The sequence below is a fragment of the Lutra lutra genome, chromosome 7 (genome assembly GCF_902655055.1).
Source record: "Lutra lutra chromosome 7, mLutLut1.2, whole genome shotgun sequence".
NCBI lineage: Eukaryota > Metazoa > Chordata > Mammalia > Carnivora > Mustelidae > Lutra > Lutra lutra.
Genome location: NC_062284.1, coordinates 93,814,292 through 93,833,069, shown reverse-complemented (window position 1 = coordinate 93,833,069; position 18,778 = coordinate 93,814,292). Strand labels below are relative to the sequence as shown.

The 18,778-nt window shown below is 35.3% G+C and overlaps 1 protein-coding gene across 2 annotated transcripts in view; it reads right to left on the bottom strand.

Moving 5' to 3' along the window:
* Positions 1 to 18,778, bottom strand: part of TOGARAM1 (TOG array regulator of axonemal microtubules 1) — an 81,745-nt gene that overhangs the window by 43,387 nt on the left and 19,580 nt on the right. For both annotated transcript variants that reach the window (XM_047735647.1, XM_047735646.1), the window contains exons 3-7: positions 17,866 to 18,000; positions 10,388 to 10,693; positions 8,375 to 8,637; positions 6,217 to 6,449; positions 2,720 to 2,820 (exon numbers count right to left, since the gene is read on the bottom strand). In XM_047735647.1, coding sequence (XP_047591603.1) covers positions 2,720 to 2,820; positions 6,217 to 6,449; positions 8,375 to 8,637; positions 10,388 to 10,693; positions 17,866 to 18,000 — 1,038 coding nt within the window. The remainder of the gene's footprint in view (positions 1 to 2,719; positions 2,821 to 6,216; positions 6,450 to 8,374; positions 8,638 to 10,387; positions 10,694 to 17,865; positions 18,001 to 18,778) is intronic.

The following is an 18,778-nucleotide window of genomic DNA, read 5'->3' as shown; positions in this document are numbered from 1 at the left end:
CATTTACTTACTAAAAACAAAACCCTATCTATCCCACACACACACACAAAAAAATGTAAACCCAAGTTTATAAAATCCTAAACTGTTAGCAACATTACATTTAGAGGGCATGTTAAATTTAACTAAGAATATCTCACAGTGAATTCAATAGCAGAATTTCCAAAACTTGATCTTAAAAATACTTATTTGTTAAAAATACAGATTTTTAACTCTGAAGATCAATTCATTAGTTGTGAGGTGAGGTCCAAGAATCTCTGTTACAAGTATCCCTGGTGATCCCAAGGCAGGCAAGTTTGAGAAATACCAAATATTAGACAAGTTTGGCAAACACCAAATATTGTATATAGAAATATGTACTGCTTTAAGAACTTTTTCACTTTACTAAAACTTAAGTGGCTTATGAGGTCGGGGGGAATTTCAAATCTAGGTTTTTTAAATCTATTCTTTTTTAACTCCAAACATATTCTTCCAGAAGAGGGCTTCACTTTTGCAAACAAGACAAAGGCTACCAATAACTTACATAATGTTATGAAGAATTTACTATAATAATCAGCCTTAAAAAGGGATTTAGGAATACGTTTAGGTGTTATGTTTCTTTGTGTCTCCTCCTTTAAGGGAATAAAAGCCAGGTGTCTACTATGCATTAGGTGCTTATACTCAAATGTCCATTACTCCTTCTCAAGGTTTACATTACCAGATGAGGGAACTGCATTTCAAAGCAGTTAAATCACTTGCCCAGCTCATGAATGTGGTCAAACTGGGATTCCATCTGGGGTCTTTCAGACTCCAAAACACATATACACTGTCTTCCTGTGCCTAATAGATTAACTCTTTGTGGAACACTAGCTTTGTGGAAGCCAATATACCAGGCATGTATGGTTGAATTAGGCATTCATGATAATAAAGGCACTAGGTAGGTAATCAGAGGTAAATAATCTCTGGGAATTGAGAATCTGAGAGTCCTAAGAAGTAAAATAATGCCAATACCACTATAAAGATGTCAGTGCAAAATGTAAAGATATCACGAAAGAGGTAATAATCAATTTTTTTGTGTGAATGGGGAGGGTTTCCAGAAAAAGAAACTGAACAGTTTTCAGAGCTGAATGGGGTGTGGTATAGATTCCACATTTCACCCAGAAGAATTTGTACATGTAACTACAAAAAGAGAGGAAATGGTATTGAAAGTGGTCTGATTTAACTGGAATACAAAATTACAATGAATGAAGTGAAATATGAGGCTGGAAAGGTAGACAGAGACAGATCATGGAAGAATGCCCTAAATAAATTTAGGTTGGGCAATACAGTCAGACTTGCACTGAGGCGAACTGATTATAGACAATGAGACTGAAGCCGGAGAAAAATCTTAGGAGGCTAAGTAAGTAAGAAATGAGTAAAAGTGATAATGGAGACTAAAAAGAGGAGATGAAATTAAGACATATTTAGGGGCAAGAAATTTTAAAATGTTAGTAGACAAATACATACATACATAGCTTTTAGAGAGGAAATTATATATAAGGTAGAGTAGCCTTAAAGTTGTTAGGACTTTTATACTGAGATCATGTGAAAATAAATGCCAATGTGTTATAATTCACTCATAATCCAAAAGAGTGTTACCAATCATAAAGAAGAATCACATGCAGTTTCCATCCTAAATAGATGAGAATTCAAATATTTCTCCAAAAGATTACTAATAACTAAATCTATTTTCTGAAAAGTGATGCTATACATCAGAGACTTCCAGGTTAGTTCACAAAATTCTTTTTTTTTTTTTAAGATTTTTTTTTTTTATTTATTCATTTGACAGAGAGAGATCACAAGCAGGCAGAGAGGCAGGCAGAGAGAGAGGAGGAAGCAGGCTCTCCGCTGAGCAGAGAGCCCGACGCGGGGCTCGATCCCAGGACCCTGAGACCATGACCAGAGCCAAAGGCAGCGGCTTAACCCGCTGAGCCACCCAGGCGCCCCAGTTCACAAAATTCTTAATAAGATACAAACAAACTTAACTATTAGTTATGTGTGTTTTTTAAAAAATTGTCTTTTGTGATGCCTAGTGGCTTCCAAACTATGCTGCCTATTAGAATCACCCTGAGGGCTTTCAAAACTCTGCTGGCCAGGTCACATTTCATATCACTTAAACCAAAATGTCCGGATGGAAGAGCCAGGCTAAGGCACACCTATGAGCTTAAGGGGGATCAATTATTTCGGTAAATATTTTTTCTTCCAAGAATAATACAATACTTGCCAAAAATGCTCTTGTAAGGAGTTAAAAAGATTAGTCTTAACTGATAACTATAAAAATTCTACATCTGAAATGTATTTTTTTACCATTTTTTTCTATCATTTAAAAATCATACTTTCACAATTATTATATGATCTCCCTGATATGAGGAACTTGAGAGGCAGAGTGGTGGGTTTGGGGGGGGTAGGAAAGGAAAAAATGAAACAAGATGGTATTGGGAGGGAGACAAACCATTAAGAGACTCTTAATCTCACAAGACAAACTGAGGGTTGCTGGGGTAGGGGTGGGACGGAGAGGGTGGTTGGGTTATGGACATTGGAGAGGGTATGTGATATGGTGAGTGCTGTGTAGTGTGTAAGCCTGATGATTCACAGACCTGCACCCCTGGGGCAAATAATACACTATATGTTAGTAAAAATAATTGATTAAAAAATCATACTTTCCATAAAACATATTTATAAAATAGCTATAATATAAAAATACCTGCACTGGGGCTTTGGTCAGCTATCTCAGAGTTTTTATTCTTTGCAGAAGAAAGTCTTGTTGGACAAGGCTTTGATCCAAATGTTGGAAATATGTCTGACCTACAATGAAACAAAGTAATTTCAATACACATTAAAGATAGTAAAATATTCTTAAATAGTAAGGCAGGAGCAAGTATAAAAACTATAGCTAAGAATATTTTTCATCGGTATTCCTAGTTCACTTTTTGAACTTCCAACCACTTGATATATAGGCAATTCTTAATTATTCATGGAAGGATTACCAAAGGCAGGGAAGATTCTTTAACTCATATTATATAACCTTTTGTTGAGTCAAAAAAAAAGAAAAATCAAAACTGATCCAAAGAAAGTTCATTCCAACACCAAAGCAAATGATTCCTAATCATCTAATATACTATTTGCCCTCATAGATAATAAGACAAAAAAGAGACTTAAATGCATTACAAATTAGAGATAAGCAACAGGTGGGTTATATTAGCACATGCCATTTTCTTCCTGAATTATTCTGCTATACTTTTCTGACATCATAAAGACCTACAGGTTTTGTTTCACATAGAAAGTGACTGAAGAATGTTAAATCTGAATATAAAGGAACCGTTCAAAATCACGTAAGTGTTGTAATATCAAAAAGCCAGTGATGGATATTATAAAGAAGAGATTTTACAAAGGAGCATAGTTCTTAGTAGTTGGGTAAGCATATTTGTTAATTGGCCTAGAGAGACGTCAATGTTAAACTTTTTTTTTTTTTAATTTTATTTATTTATTTGACAGACAGAGATTACAAGTAGGCAGAGAGGCAGGCAGAGAGAGAGGAGGAAGCAGGCTCCCTGCTGAGCAGAGAGCCTGATGCGGGGCTCGATCCCAGGACTCCGAGATCATGACCTGAGCTGAAGGCAGAGGCTTTAACCCACTGAGCCATCCAGGCGCCCCAATGTTAAACTTTTTTTAAAAAATTTTTTTAATGTTAAACATTTTTAAAGAGTAATTTCTCTAGAATAGATGATACGTTTCTTTAGTCAATTTACATTTATACCATGTACCTGACTTGAATGAAAGAAAATACTTTAGTCTCTAGAAGAATGATTCTCAAGAGTTTTTCCTTCCCAACCCACTTAAAGATGAAAGCCCTGCATGAGGTAACAGTGGCTCTCTTTGCCATGATTCTTAAGGCAAGACGCAAGCTGGTTAAGAATAATTGTTTTAGGGGCACCTGGGTGGCTCAGTGGATTAGGCCGCTGCCTTCGGCTAGGGTCATGATCTCAGTGTCCTGGGATCGAGCCCTGCTTCGGGCTCTTTGCTCAGCAGGGAGCCTGCTTCTCTCTCTCTCTCCGTCTGACTCTGCCTACTTGTGATCTCTCTCTCTGTCAAATAAATAAATAAATAAAATCTTAAAAAAAAATAATTGTTTTAAAGCTATTAAACTTAAGCAGAGAGAGTCAATTATCATATGGTTTCACTTACTTGTGGAGCATAAGGAATAACATGGAGGACATTAGAAGAAGGAAAGGAAAAGTGAATTGGGGAAACCAGAGGAGGAGATGAAGCATGAGAAACTGTGGACTCTGAGAAACAAACTTTGAGGGTTTTGGAGGGATGGGGGTAGGGGGCATATTAAGGAGGGCACGTATTGCATAGAGCACTGGGTGTGGTGCATAAACAAATCTAAAAAGAAGAAAGAAATTAAAAGAAAAAAAGCCATTAAAATTTGTGGAAATACAAAATTCATTAAAGGTAACTGAGTCCAGAAATGAGGGTATATTGAACTCCTCCTCACAGAGTTCAGTATCTGAAGAGAAGAATTCCACGAGACAACATAGAGAATAGTGAATTGTAAATGCCATAGTATAAAATGAACTTTTCTTTTCTTTCCAACTAGGTTCTAAATTATTTATAGGACCTTGCAACTGCAGGAGTATTTAACATAAAACTTGACATCCACAGAAGATAAGGGAAGGACTTCAGGTCTAAAGAGGTAAATATCTACTTTAAATGTCTGATAACTAATTGTAAACAGTTACTTCACCAGCCCAGGTAGCCATTCCAAATTCATTTTGTAAATATATTGCATTATTCTACCTAGGTAATTACAACAAAGGAATTTCTACTAAGAAAAATCTCCAACTGCAAAATAAGCTGCTACTTAAAGTTAAAAATGTAGAGAATGGAATCATGGGATAAGACAAACTTTTCACAGCAGTTTAATTTTCATTTAAACCTGTGAACTGCTGAAACACTCTTTTCCATTAGAATTAATAAAACACCATCTGCCCTTTGATTATGCAGTCTCTAATTACCTACATTGTTAAAGATTCCAGTTCACTTAACTGAAAATAATTTAAATTTAATTTTAAATGTTTATGGCTAGTAGCTGTAGGTAACCATGGTTCAGGATAAAAATCAAAGGAAAATAAAGTTAAAAAGACTGACAACAACAAATATAAACAAAGATGTGAAACAACTGGAACTCTCATATTTTGCTTTTGGGAGTATAAAATTATACAAGTTATCTTGGAAAACTGTTTATCAGTTATTTGAAAAGCTAAAGGTATGACTATCCTATGACCTAGCAAATCTACTCTTAGGTTTTTGTCTAAAATAAAGAGGGAAGAGATTTCTCAAAATCCTAGAAGAGAGCCACAGGAATTTTCAGAAATCAAGGTGGGATCACAATCTAAGACTTAGAGGTCACTGAGGTAATCTGGTAAAGTTTGTTGAATTGTTGTACTAGAAAAAAATGCTCTGGGGTGGCCAGGACTCTAACTCTAGAACTGCTGTAAGGAGATTCCTGGGAAGGCTGCAAAAGCTATGGCACAGAGGCCTGAGCTATTATAAGACAATGAAACAACAAAATATAAGAAAGGGAGAGGTAACAGTTGGGTGGAGTTTATCTACAAATTAGAGAAAATTGGTGCAGAATTTTCAATGAAAGCAGTAATAACAGCTTATAGGTCCACTGCAAAAGACTCAATTATCCAGAATAGAGCTAAAGAACAAAGAATATTAGGATAAATCTCAGGCAGAACAACTAGGACTTGGGAAATAAGGATTTATATTACTGCAGGTGCTCTAAGTTACAGCTGATGTGTTCTCTTTCTCCATGCATCCCAAACCGAAGCCAAGCTAGATAGTATGTATAAACTTTCCCACTGTCTTCTAAATGTACTTCAACATTTTAAGAACTCGAAAATAGGGGCTTCTGGGTGGCTCAGTCATTAGGCGTCTACCTTTGGCTCAGGTCATGATCCCAGAGCCCTGCATCCTATCGGGCTCTCTGCTCAGCAGGAAGCCTGCTTTTCCCTCTCTCACTCCCCCTGCTTGTGTTCCCTATCTCACTGTGTCTCTTGCTGTCAAATAATAAATAAAATTAAAAAAAAAAAAGAACTAGAAAATAGTTAAGTTTTTTTCAAATATGGTATTAGGGATCAGGCTACAAATTAAAAGATCAGCATTCATTTAACACATCAAAAAATAAAATACATTATTCTCTTCCCCTGGGGAGTTGTAGACAGAGAAGAAGTCAATGATTCTTGGCTATAAACTCCACTTTCACTATAAGAGCTGATGTTTGGAGAGGAAGATCGAGACGGTGAGTCCATGGTCAAGTCGAGCTTAATTGCAGAATCAGGACTTTCAAGATCAGAAGTACTGCCACTCAGTTTTGCTCTTTTCTTAGCTGCACTATTACGAAGGGACCTGAGAGAACTCTGCATCTAAGGAAAAAACAACAACAATTAACTTTACAAGACATTTATATGAGTAAAGGTTATCCTTAGATTTTAAATTCCATTCACTATACCTAGCTAGCCAGTCTCCAATCTGGTACTAACAAGATGGATATTAACGTATTTGTACATAATAAAAATACGTATTTTATAAACAACCAATTTATAAACAAAACTGTAAGCCATGTAAGAAGAAGGATTTCAAGTTATTATTCACCATAGTATTTCCGGCATTGAGAATAATGACTAATATAATAAAATTTAATTAGTAAATGAATCATTCAATCAGATGGTAGACATCTGAGTTGAGGTCAGAAAGGTCTAGCCAATCTTAGGTCATTGGTGTGTAGATGTGGCCATTTAGAAATTCTGTGAAAAGTAATGTTTTCTAAAATTAGAAGTTTATATCAAGATTGCCAGTATTAGGGGTCAGAGAATAACAGATGACCTATATGTGACTTCTGAAACCAAGTATTTCTAGAAATGTAGAGTAGAAGATGCTCTTACAAACATATTAAAGTTGGGAATAGAAACCTGAATGAATTAAGGAACCCAGAAACATACATAAACTGTTTCACTTACATTTTGATTATAACAATTAAAATGGTTGATTCTACAGTATGGCCACTTCCCTAGTAAATCCTTAGAATTAGAAGGCTTCCCATTATAAAAATAGTACTATCCTCCTACATTTATCAATAATTATATAAAAGAAATTATCCTTTCAATTATTCATTAAAAGATAAAGGGCTATTTTTAAGGTTTCATACAAATAATGCAAAAATATGTAGCATCAGATGAAACTTAGGAAACGTAGGAAAATGACCCTTCTAGAACTTTCTTCCCTTTAAGTGAATTCTTTTCCTAGTACCAGTGAAATATAACTATGGGTTCGGAGGGAAAGAAAGATTTTACAAGCAGTCAGAAGTTGGAACGACTAATTAATTTATTAAGAACCAATTTTGGTACATATGCTTAATGCTAAAGAAATACCCTTAAAATGAATATGCATTAATTTTATTTTATTGAGCAAACTCTCAGTGTATGATGCTTACATCTTAAAGTAGGCAAAAATAAGACCACAAAATATAACTGTTTCATTACACACATTTAATGTAAAACACTTTTTTAAACCTGACATCAGGCAGACTAATATGATGAAAAAGAAAGCATCTATGGAAAGAGTGCTCCGAATCCAAAGTAATACAACAACCACATTCCTTCTCTGACGTAATTAGTAAGTACAGGGTTGTCACATTGGCAATGGATTTTTATAGTATAAATGGAGTAACTGAGAATTCATAGTTCATGAAGATAAATAAACTTGTACATATGCACAACAGACATGCTCAGGAATGTCCAAAGCAGCACTGTCTGCAATAGCAAAAGACTAGGAATAAGCCAAAATCAATTATGATAATATCATAAATATAAAAATATATTAAAAGTACACAAATACATAAAACACAAATTAATGGTGACAGTGGTTGCTTCTGGTGAAGGAAGGGAAGGAACTGGATTGGGGAGGGAACTATGTTATGTCATTTATTTAAAAATAGGAAACATGCAAATTGTTCATTTGGGAGGGATTAGCATATGGGTATACTGCTATATAACTCATACTTTTAAATTAAAAAGAAATAATATATGCATAGAAGAAATGCTGAAAGGAAACATATTAGAGTGTTAATGGCAAATTATTCTGGGTAGTGGGATTTGGTGTGATGAATTTTCTTTCAATACTTCACTATAGTTTCTACATTTTCTATAAGGATCAAAAAATACTTTTATAAAAAAGAAAACATGCTATGTAATTAAAAAGTACTTGATTTTACCTTAAATAACAGATATTAATTACATTATAGGAAATGATAAGCATTTAAAAATTATTAAAAACGATATTTGGCTCTAACCTCTTCTTGATCCAAATCTTTATCTCTGATATCTAATTCTGAAAGATCAATTTTAAGACTATCTTTTTCACTCTTCCAAATATCATCAAGCTCTTTCTTTTTGAGTCCCACTGTGCTCAAGTCAGCTTTATCAGGCAAAAGACTGATTCCCCTCGGTATGGGAGGGACAGGTTTGGTCCCATTTAGGCCTCGTCGGGAAGATGGTGATCTCACCAAAGCAGGTATAAGTTGAACTGGAGAAAGTTTTTCTTGAGAATTTTCTCCTGCATGAAAAAAATATATTTTACTTACCCTTTTTTAATTTCAGAGAACTGGGAGTTATAATCATAAGTGTTTGGAATACACTGTTTTAAAATTAAAAACACATTATCTTTTATTAGAAGAATATTATTTAAAATCAGATCAACGTATTAGTGTCCCCTAACAAATATAATAAAAATGAGTCACTAGAAATTCTTCCATATTAAATAAAAACATTATATACCAGGTTAAATTTTTATCTATATACACATTATCATAACCAATATTTGTATGGTAAAGTCCACAAGTAAGCCAGAAGGACTACTTGCCTGGCTTCATTTAATTACGTGAGTGACTATTATATGCAAAGCAGTAGTGCTGGGCACATGGGAGAACAAACTTAATGAACAGTATTTGATTTTGTAGGAAAGACAAACATAGAAAGAAATTAATGGAGGAAATGAAGGTGTAGTCCTAAGAAAGAGTGGTAAGGGGCGCCTGGGTGCCTCAGTGGATTAAGCCTCTGCCTTCAGCTCAGGTCATGATCCCAGGGTCCTGGGATCAAGCCCCGCATGGGGCTCTCTGCTCAGCGGGGAGCCTGCTTCCCTCTCTCTCTCTCTCTGCCTGCCTCTCTACCTACTTGTGATCTCTGTCAAATAAATAAATAAAATCTTAAAAAAAAAAAAAAGAGTGGTTAAAATTGACTAACCATGCAACAAACTGACCTTACAGTCATGTTATAAACTATAACACCAGTGTTGCAGGGTAGTTTAAAAGTGGTACATCTGGGGCGCCTGGGTGGCTCAGTGGGTTAAGCCGCTGCCTTCGGCTCAGGTCATGATCTCAGGGTCCTGGGATCGAGTCCCACATCGGGCTCTCTGCTCAGCAGGAAGCCTGCTTCCCTCTCTCTCTCTCTCTGCCTGCCTCTCTGTCTACTTGTGATCTCTCTCTGTCAAATAAATAAATAAAATCTTTAAAAAAAAAAAAAAAAAAAAAAGTGGTACATCTTAGCTCAGAGGCTGTGGAAAAGAAAGTATATGGGATATAGGCACTGCCCTTAATAGACTTTTTATTTTGAGATGGGATTTGTCTTGAATAAATACATATGCTAATTTCATTATTTTGAAAAGGCTTACTGTTGTGGCTGGGTTTTTTAAAAGATTTTATTTATTTATTTGTCAGAGAGAGGGAGAGAGACAGAGAGAGCACAAGCAGGGGGAGCAGCAGACTGAGGGAGAAGCAGGCTCCCTGCTGAGCAAGGAGGTTGATGTGGGACTCAGTTCTAGGACCCTGGGATCATGACCTGAGCTGAAGGCAGTTGCTTAACCAACTGAGCCACCCAGGCATCCTGGAAAGGGCTATTGTTAAGAAAAGAATATTTTAGTTAACAAATAATAAAAACTCTTTTAAATAAATTTAACATTACTAGGCATTCAAAAACTGTAGAATAAATGGATACTAAGCATTAATTATATTTCTAATGCTAAAATTTGTTACTAGGCTCTTGGGCTGTTCATGTTTATGTTCATTATAAAGCATATTAGTTGCCTAGTTCTGAAAAATATTTTGAAGTACAAATTTAAAGAAATGACAATTTCATTTGAATTTTATTTTATATAACGTGTTTGATTTATTTAACATACTATTAAACATTTTCCTATATGCTTCCTAATTCAGAGAAATAAAATGCCAGCTCTTAAAGATCAAACAACCCTAACTCCAAAGTAATATTTCAAAAACACAAATAAATTTGAACAAAGTATTAATTTTTACCATCATTTCTACCTGGAGGGTCAGACGATTTTTGGCTGACAAGCTTTTTCTGTGGACTTGGCTTTGGTAGTCCTTCAAAGCTTTTAAGAGGCCAGGAATTGGAGAAGTTAACAGAAGTATCCTGAGATTTCTTTGGAGATACGGTAAGAGATGTGTGCTTTGGACTAGTTCGAGGTGATGAGAGAGGATAGGATGGAAGGATGAAACCTCCTGGACTTGCATTTAGACCAGAATATGAAGAAGTACGTTCTGTCTGGCTACCAAAGGTCTGCTGTGTCTTAGGGGCAAAATTCAGGCTAGCATACACTGTAATAAAACAAAAGAAAATATGTTATTTATGTATATACATCTAAGAGTTTAAAGCTGGTTTGCTTTTCACAGTCAAAGTTTATTTCTTTTTATACAGTGTGAGGTAAAGATCTAATTTTTTTCTAAATAGATACTGCACTTTTCTCAGTGCCATGTTTTAAACTGTCCTTTCTTTTCATCTATAAAGTTCATATATATATACATATATATATGTATGTATACACACACATTTAGATGCTTCTTATTGGTTCAATTAGTCTATTTTGTCTATTCCTGCCCTAATACTAAAATGTTTTATTTATCATAATGCTATCCAATAGGATGGATGTCCTTCCATTTTTTATTTTCTTTAGAATTATCTTGGCCATTCACAGCTTTCCATTCTTTTATATGTATTTCAGGATCAGCTGTCAGGTCCTATACAAGATCCTTGTTGGGTTTTCAATTGGAGTGACATTGAATTTACAGATCAACCTAGGAATAATTGCCATTTTCCTGATAATCAGCCTCCCTGTTTAACATTCTTAAACAGGGAGGCTGAATTCCTTTAATTTATTTAGGTCTTTGTCTCTCAGAAATGTATTTTAGCTTTCATTACAAAAGGTATGTGAATCTTTTGTTAGGTTTCCATATACTTATATTTTTTTGTTGGTACTGTAATTTTTCTTTCTTAAAAATTGTATTTTCTAAAAGTTGCTGGTGTCTAGGAACTTTATTGACCTTTATATTCTGGCAACCTTGCTAAATCGCTTAATATTTTAACAGTTTTCTGTATATGTTTTTAGATTTTCTTTGTAGGTAGTAATTTTCATAATGATAATGACGGCAACTATGATAATGATAATGATAATGATGGGAGCTAATACTTAGCACTTTACCACGTGTCAAGTGGTGTTCTTTTTTTTTTTTTTTTTCAATCAAGTGGTGTTCTAAACACTTCGTGTGTATTAAGTAATCTAATCCTCACAAAAACCCTGAGGGGGTACGTACTCATCTTATAGACTAAAAGAAAAAACATAGGAGGGATAACTAAATTGCCAAAAATCACACACTAGGAAATCATAGAGCTAGGATACAGACCCAGGCACTGTGGCTTCCAAGTGCTCTTAATTACCACATTGTACCACATTTTATCTGAGAGTAATGACAATTTTTCTTTTTCCTCTACAAACTTTATACTTTTAATTTTGAACTAGGCTCTTCCTAGATAGGAAGTAGAATGACTCCCAGATTTTTAGCACGGATTTTCCTTTGTATCCAGACTTCAGATCAAAAGCCACTCAACATCCTCTTTAAAAAGACAGATGACCCAAATGTAACATGTTCAAAACCAAACTCTTGATTTCCCAGTAAAATCTACTCTTCTTAGTAAATGGAAGCTCTATTCCTCAAGTTGCTCAGGCCAACAACACTGGACTCATCCTTGATTCTTCTCACAAACCTCATATCTAATCCATTAGTAAATCAACATTAGCAACACAGGGTGATCACTGAGTCTGAAAACTTAGGTGAATACAGAGTAAATGGCTTATTCATATTACATGAGCATACATTATAAAATTATCTATGTTTCCAAACTTTATGGCTACTTTGTACATCAGAATCCAACTACTACTCATCACTTCCATTGCTTCCTTTCTAATACAAGCCATATAATCTCTGGCCTTTACAACTGCCATATCCTCACTAGTTTGATTTGCACCCTGCCCCCATTGTTACTAAACCTTTTCTCTATACAGTAACTCTGATCCTTTTAAAAGTCAAATCAGGCTATTTTTGTTTCCTCTCAAAAACCTCTCATCACTTCCCATCCCACTCAGAATAAAATCCCAAATCCTCACTATATCCCACAAGGCCCCAAGTTACCTCTGAAGATTACTCTCCCTCTCACTCAATATACTGACCTTCCTATTTCTCCAATAAGCCAAATGTGGTGCTACTTCAGAGCTTTTGTACTTTGATTATTCTCTCTTCCCGGAATGCTCTCTTCCTGGATTTTTCCAGATATCAATGTAACTTACTCCCTCACTTCATTTGGGATTCTGCTTAAACATTTTCACTCACAGAAACTTTCCTTATCACATTCTGTCTCCTATCGTACTTTATTTTTCCTCATAGAAGTCACTTCTGTTCTCGTTTCTTTGTTTATTTTCTCCTCTACTAGATTCTGATCTTTAGATTCCAGAACAGTGCCCGCTTCCCAATGCTAAAGGGATTAGTAATTACATTTTCAAAAGCAATGGTAACAGTGAGCATTTTGTCTTATTCTTGACTTTAAAGTGAATTTTAATACTTTAACACTAAATATAGTTGCTATAGGTATTAACAGATATTAATCAGGTTAAGAAAGTTATTTGTAGTTTGTTAGGAGTTTGTAACCATGCACTGATGTTGAATTTTAACCACATCTATCGACACATTTATATGGTTTGCCTCCTTTTTGTGATAAGGTTAAAATATAGCAGTTTCTGAAAGATTACTTGCACATAATATATAACATACATATTTTAAAACGACATTGCTAGATTCCATTTGCTAATACATTTTTGGGACTTTGTCTTCCATGAAGGTAAGACTGGGCCACCATTTTTCCCCTTTATTCATTAACTTAATGGGGTCATGGAATTAAGGCTATATTCATCTCATAAAATAAAGCAGGAAAACTTCTTTCTTTTTTAATTCTTTCAGTTTGTTTAAGATAGGATTTATCTCTTTTTGAAGGTTTGACAGAATACTAGGAACACCATCTGAACCTGGAATATTTTTGTCGTTTTTCTGTGTGTAGGGATAAATTTTAAAATAAAATTTCTTCGGGGCGCCTGGGTGGCTCAGTGGGTTAAGCCGCTGCCTTCGGCTCAGGTCATGATCTCAGGGTCCTGGGATCGAGTCCCGCATCGGGCTCTCTGCTCAGCAAGAAGCCTGCTTCCCTCTCTCTCTCTCTCTCTGCCTTCCTCTCCTTCTACTTGTCTCTCTCTGTCAAATAAAAAAAAAAAAAAAAATCTTTAAAAAAATAAAATAAAATAAAATTTCTTCAATGATTACAGGTCTATTGAGGTTTTCCATTTCTGAGACAACTTTTACAAGCTTATTAATTGTGTTGTTCATTACTCTGTATCACCTAATCTAAAACTTCTTTATTCTATTTAAGTTTTCCTTTAAGATTTTATTTATTTATTTGAGGGAAAAAGGGAGAACACAAGCAGGAGAAGGAGCAGAGGGAGAAGCAGACTCTCCACTGAGCAGGAAGCCCAATGTGGGGTTGGATCCTAGGACCCTGGGATCATGACCTGAGCCCAAGGCAGCAGACACTTAACTGACTGAGCCATCCAGGTGCCCCTCTATTTAAATTTTCTTTTGAAAATTTGGACATTTGTGGATTTGTTAATTTTCTCCTTATAATTCTGTCACACAAACTCCCCCCCACCTCCAAATGATTTTAGCAAAGTCTTATCTCTTCTTGTTCTTTTTTCATTATGATGATAATCTTTTTTTTTTTTTTAAGATTTTATTTATTTATTTGACAGACAGAGATCACAAGTAGACAGAGAGGCAGGCAGAGAGAGAGGAGGAAGCAGGCTCCCTGCTGAGCAGAGAGCCCGATGCGGGACTCGATCCCAGGACCCTGAGATCATGACCTGAGCCGAAGGCAGCGGCTTAACCCACTGAGCCACCCAGGCGCCCATTATGATGATAATCTTTAGCCCTAAAAATATTTTTACCTTTAGTGTGCATGTTTTCCCTAATATCAGTATTTTTATACTTGCTATCTTTGACTATTTGCCTGGTATATCTTTTCCATGCTTTACTTTCTCCCATTCTATTTTGGCATGTTTTAGGTATGGCTCTTAAAAATAGCATTTCATAATCCAATTAAAAATGTACAGAAGACATCCAGATGGCCAACAGACACATGAAAAAATGCTCAGCATCAGGGAAATGCAAATCAAAACTACTAATACCTCACACCTGTCAGAATAACTAAATAACTAAAATCAACAACACAGGGAACAACAGGTATTGGCGAGGATGTGGAGAAAGGGGAATCCTCTTGTACTGTTGGTGGGAATGCAAACTGGTGAGGCCACTCTGGAAAACAGTATGGAGGTTCCTCAAAAAGTTAAAATTAGAGCTACCCTATGACCCCGCAATTACACTACTGGGTATTTACCCAAAGAATACAAAAATACTAATTCAAAGGGATACATGCACCGTGATGTTTATAGCAGCATTATCTATAATAGCCAAAGTACAGAAACAGCCCAAGTGTCTACCTATTGATGAATGGATAAAGAAGATGTGGTAGGGTGTCTGGGTGGCTCAGTGGGTTAAGCTGCTGCCTTTGGCTCAGGTCATGATCTCAGGGTCCTGGGATTGAGTCCCGCATTGGGCTCTCTGCTCAGCAGGGAGCCTGCTTCCCTCTCTCTCTCTGCCTGCCTCTCTGTCAACTTGTGATCTCTGTCAAATAAATAAATAAAATCTTAAAAAAAAAAAAAGATGTGGTAGACACACACACAACACACACAACACACACACAGAGGAATATTACTCAACCATATAAAGAATGAAATCTTGCCATTTGAAATTACATGGATGGAGCTAGAATGTGTTATGCTAAGCGAAATAAGTCGATCAGAGAAACACAATAGCCATATGATTTCACTTATATGTGGAATTTAAGAAACAAAACGAACGAGTAAAGGGGGAAAAAAGGGAAACCAAGAAACAGAAGGGAGGCAGGTTTGGGGGTGGATTAAATAGGTGATGGGGATTAAGAAGTACACTTGTGATGACTGGCAGGTGATGTGTGGAAGTGTTGAATCACTGTATTGCACACCTGAACCTGTAACATTTTACACTGTATGCTAACTGGGATTTAACTAAAAACTTCCCAAAGAAAGTGGAAAAAATATAAACCAGAAAAAATAGCATTTTAGTTTTAATAAATAAAATAAAATCTGATCATCTATGTTATTTAAATAGTTAAGTTCTATCCATTGATATTTATGGTACTACTGATATTTTTTTGTTTTAATTCTACCATCTTATTTTGTGCTAGCTATTGTGTGTTTTATTATTTTCTCTTGCTTTTTATTGATCTTTTTATTACTCAACTAATATAAAAATCTATTTGCAACCATTTAGGGCTCTCTTCAATTTTCCTTTAATATTTTTTTGGAAGACTTTCAACAACAACAGACCTAGCTTATGTATACTAACAAAACTTTATTCTGAAGACTTACCTAGATATAATTATATATCATTTGTTTTTAACTCATAAATGACAGTTAGGACCTTTACTTATACCTAAATCTTATTTGGGTGGGAAAGAAGACTACAGGAGATTTAAGTGGTCACCAATTTATATGTAGAATGAAAACTTTCAACTTTCTGATTTGAATGGCAATGTTCTATTAATAGATTCTGATGCTTCCGTGTCAGTGTGTTATTACATATTACTTTTATTAAGAGATTTCAAAATATTTCTTACAAAGAACTCAAACACCAAATCTTTTAATGCACATAAATAGAACCAATAGAATGCAAAAAAATATACCAACATTTCCAATGTTTGGTGTGGATCACTGCAACATTTAAAATTGGGATGGAAGCTTCTCGATGGTTTCGGCATCTACACCCAGGTCTTCGGAATATTAGTTGACATGGAGGTGGTCTTTTTTTTTTTTTTTAAAGATATTATTTATTTATTTGACAGAGAAAGAGGTCACAAGTAGGCAGAGAGGCAGGCAAAGAGAGAGGGGGAAGCAGGCTCCCTGCTGAACACAGAACCCGATGTGCGGCTCGATCCCAGGACCCTGTGATCATGACCTGACCTGAAGGCAGAGGCTTAAACCACTGAGCCACCCAACATGCCCCAACATGGTGGTGGTCTTAACAGATTTTTTAATGTACACCTACTATTAAGTTAAATGTTGACTCTGGAAGAACTTGATATCCCTTTAGTACTGCTCTTATAGATATTCTGAGAGGTCATAGAAAACCAGAGCCTCAAAGATCTGATTAAACACTGAGAGTGGAGGTAGTTATCAAAGGTAATGTAATCATTTGGGGGACATAGTAAACAGGAACAGACTAAGCAACAGAGAGAATCTTCCCTGTTTCTACTAATCACAAGTCCCCAGGGAATCTAGTCCAAAATTTAGGAAATATCTCTTTCATTAAGAAAAATGAACTGTTTTATTGGGAATAACACCATAAAGAAAAACTTTATGGAGTCATATGGCCCTTGTAGTGGGTAGAGGAAAGGGTTGCTAAAATTTAAGTACTATATTAACAAATCTTCCTTACTGATTTCAAATGAGCATTACTTTTCATTGACAAATAAAGACAGAGGTATGTTCCTGTCATTCAAAAAACTTTAGTAAAGGATATTTAACAAAAATTAAAATACCTCTAAAAATATTTCATATGATCCTACCTCTAAATAATAATTGATAAAGCTATTACTTAACACAGACATTTAAGAAACCCCTTCAAATCAAAAATTCATATAACTGACAGCCAGCCTCAAGTCCTTCCTTTTGTTCTATATCTTAGAGATATATAAGATATCTGAAATGACAGCTAGTCAAAAAGTTATGGTTCCTAACAGGGGGCTTAATAAATTCTCAACAGCCTTAAAAGGTAAAACTGCTGGGACGCCCAAGTGGCTCTGTCAGTTAAGCATCCGACTCTTGATTTCAGCTCAGGTCATGATCTCAGGGATGTGAGACTGAACCCAGTGTGGCTCCACACTGGGCATGGAGCCTGCTTAAGATTCTCCCTCTTCCCCGCAACTTGCAAAATCTCTTTCAAAAAGGAAAAAAGAAAAGTTAAAACTGCTACGGAAAATAACTGTCTTCTGCTAACACAGTACTTTTTAATGAATAATGTTTTTAATTACTTGGTATTAAAATGTTCATCTCCACCATGAGTTTCTAAACTCTCTAATTTCCACCACTTATATTTACATTAAGATTATTCAATCTAACATTTTAGGGTAAGTTATGAAAAAATGTTATTAAAACTGTTACTAAAAATATAAGTTTTTAAAAAATATATATAAGTTTTTTACAATGAATGAAATTACACAAAATAACATATAAGCTACACTTGGATATCCCACATAATATTTATAAATCTTTGTATCCAAATAAAGTTGGAATTTAAACCTTTATCTTGATGACTGTTAGTTGTTCCTAGGTACTGTAAGTCAGAATCCACACTGCCAGTTTTCCCACATATCTGTGAAAATCCAAGTTGTCCACACTTCCCAGAAACATTTGTCTGATGAGTCCCAGTACTGCCTTTGAAGAGAAGGAAGAGAAAAACATAAAAATAAATATTAACTTTATTTCATGAATACATTTAATTTCAGAAATATTGATTTCATTTGCATAGGAATAACTACAGGAGTAACTGTACAGTGAACTAGGTAGGCAAGAAAGGGACAGTTTTTGCTATGGGCATATCTGATTGGTATCAGGGGCTAAAGAACAGAAGAGACTGCAAAAGTACAAAGAAAGGTATATTGAAAAATATACACAAAAACTCTTTCTACATGCTACCTTACCATGGAACATTTCTCCAGACCTTGCTTTCCTTCTCTTCCCCCAAGTTTTTACTTAAATTCCAGTTAGTTAACATAGAGTGTAGTGTTAGTTTCAGAAGTAGAATTTAGTGATCTATCACTTATATATAATACCCAGTGCTCATCTCAACAAGTACCCTCCTTAATACCCACCACCCATTTAACCCATCCCCTCAATATCCTCCAGCAACACTCAGTTTGTTCTCCATAGTTAAAACTGTTTTACGGTTTGCCTCTCTTTTTTCTCCCCTTATGTTCACCTGTTTTGTTTCTCAAATTCCACATATAAGTGAAATCATACGGTATTTGTCTTTCTCTGACTGATTTCACCTAGCATAGTACTCTCTAGCTCCAACCACATCATTGCAAATAGCAAGATTTCATTCTTTTCTTTTCTTTTCTTTTCTTTTTTTTTTTTTTTTAAGATTTTACTTATTTATCTGACAGAGCAAGAGAGCACAAGCAGGGGAAACAGCAGAGGAAGAGGGAGAACC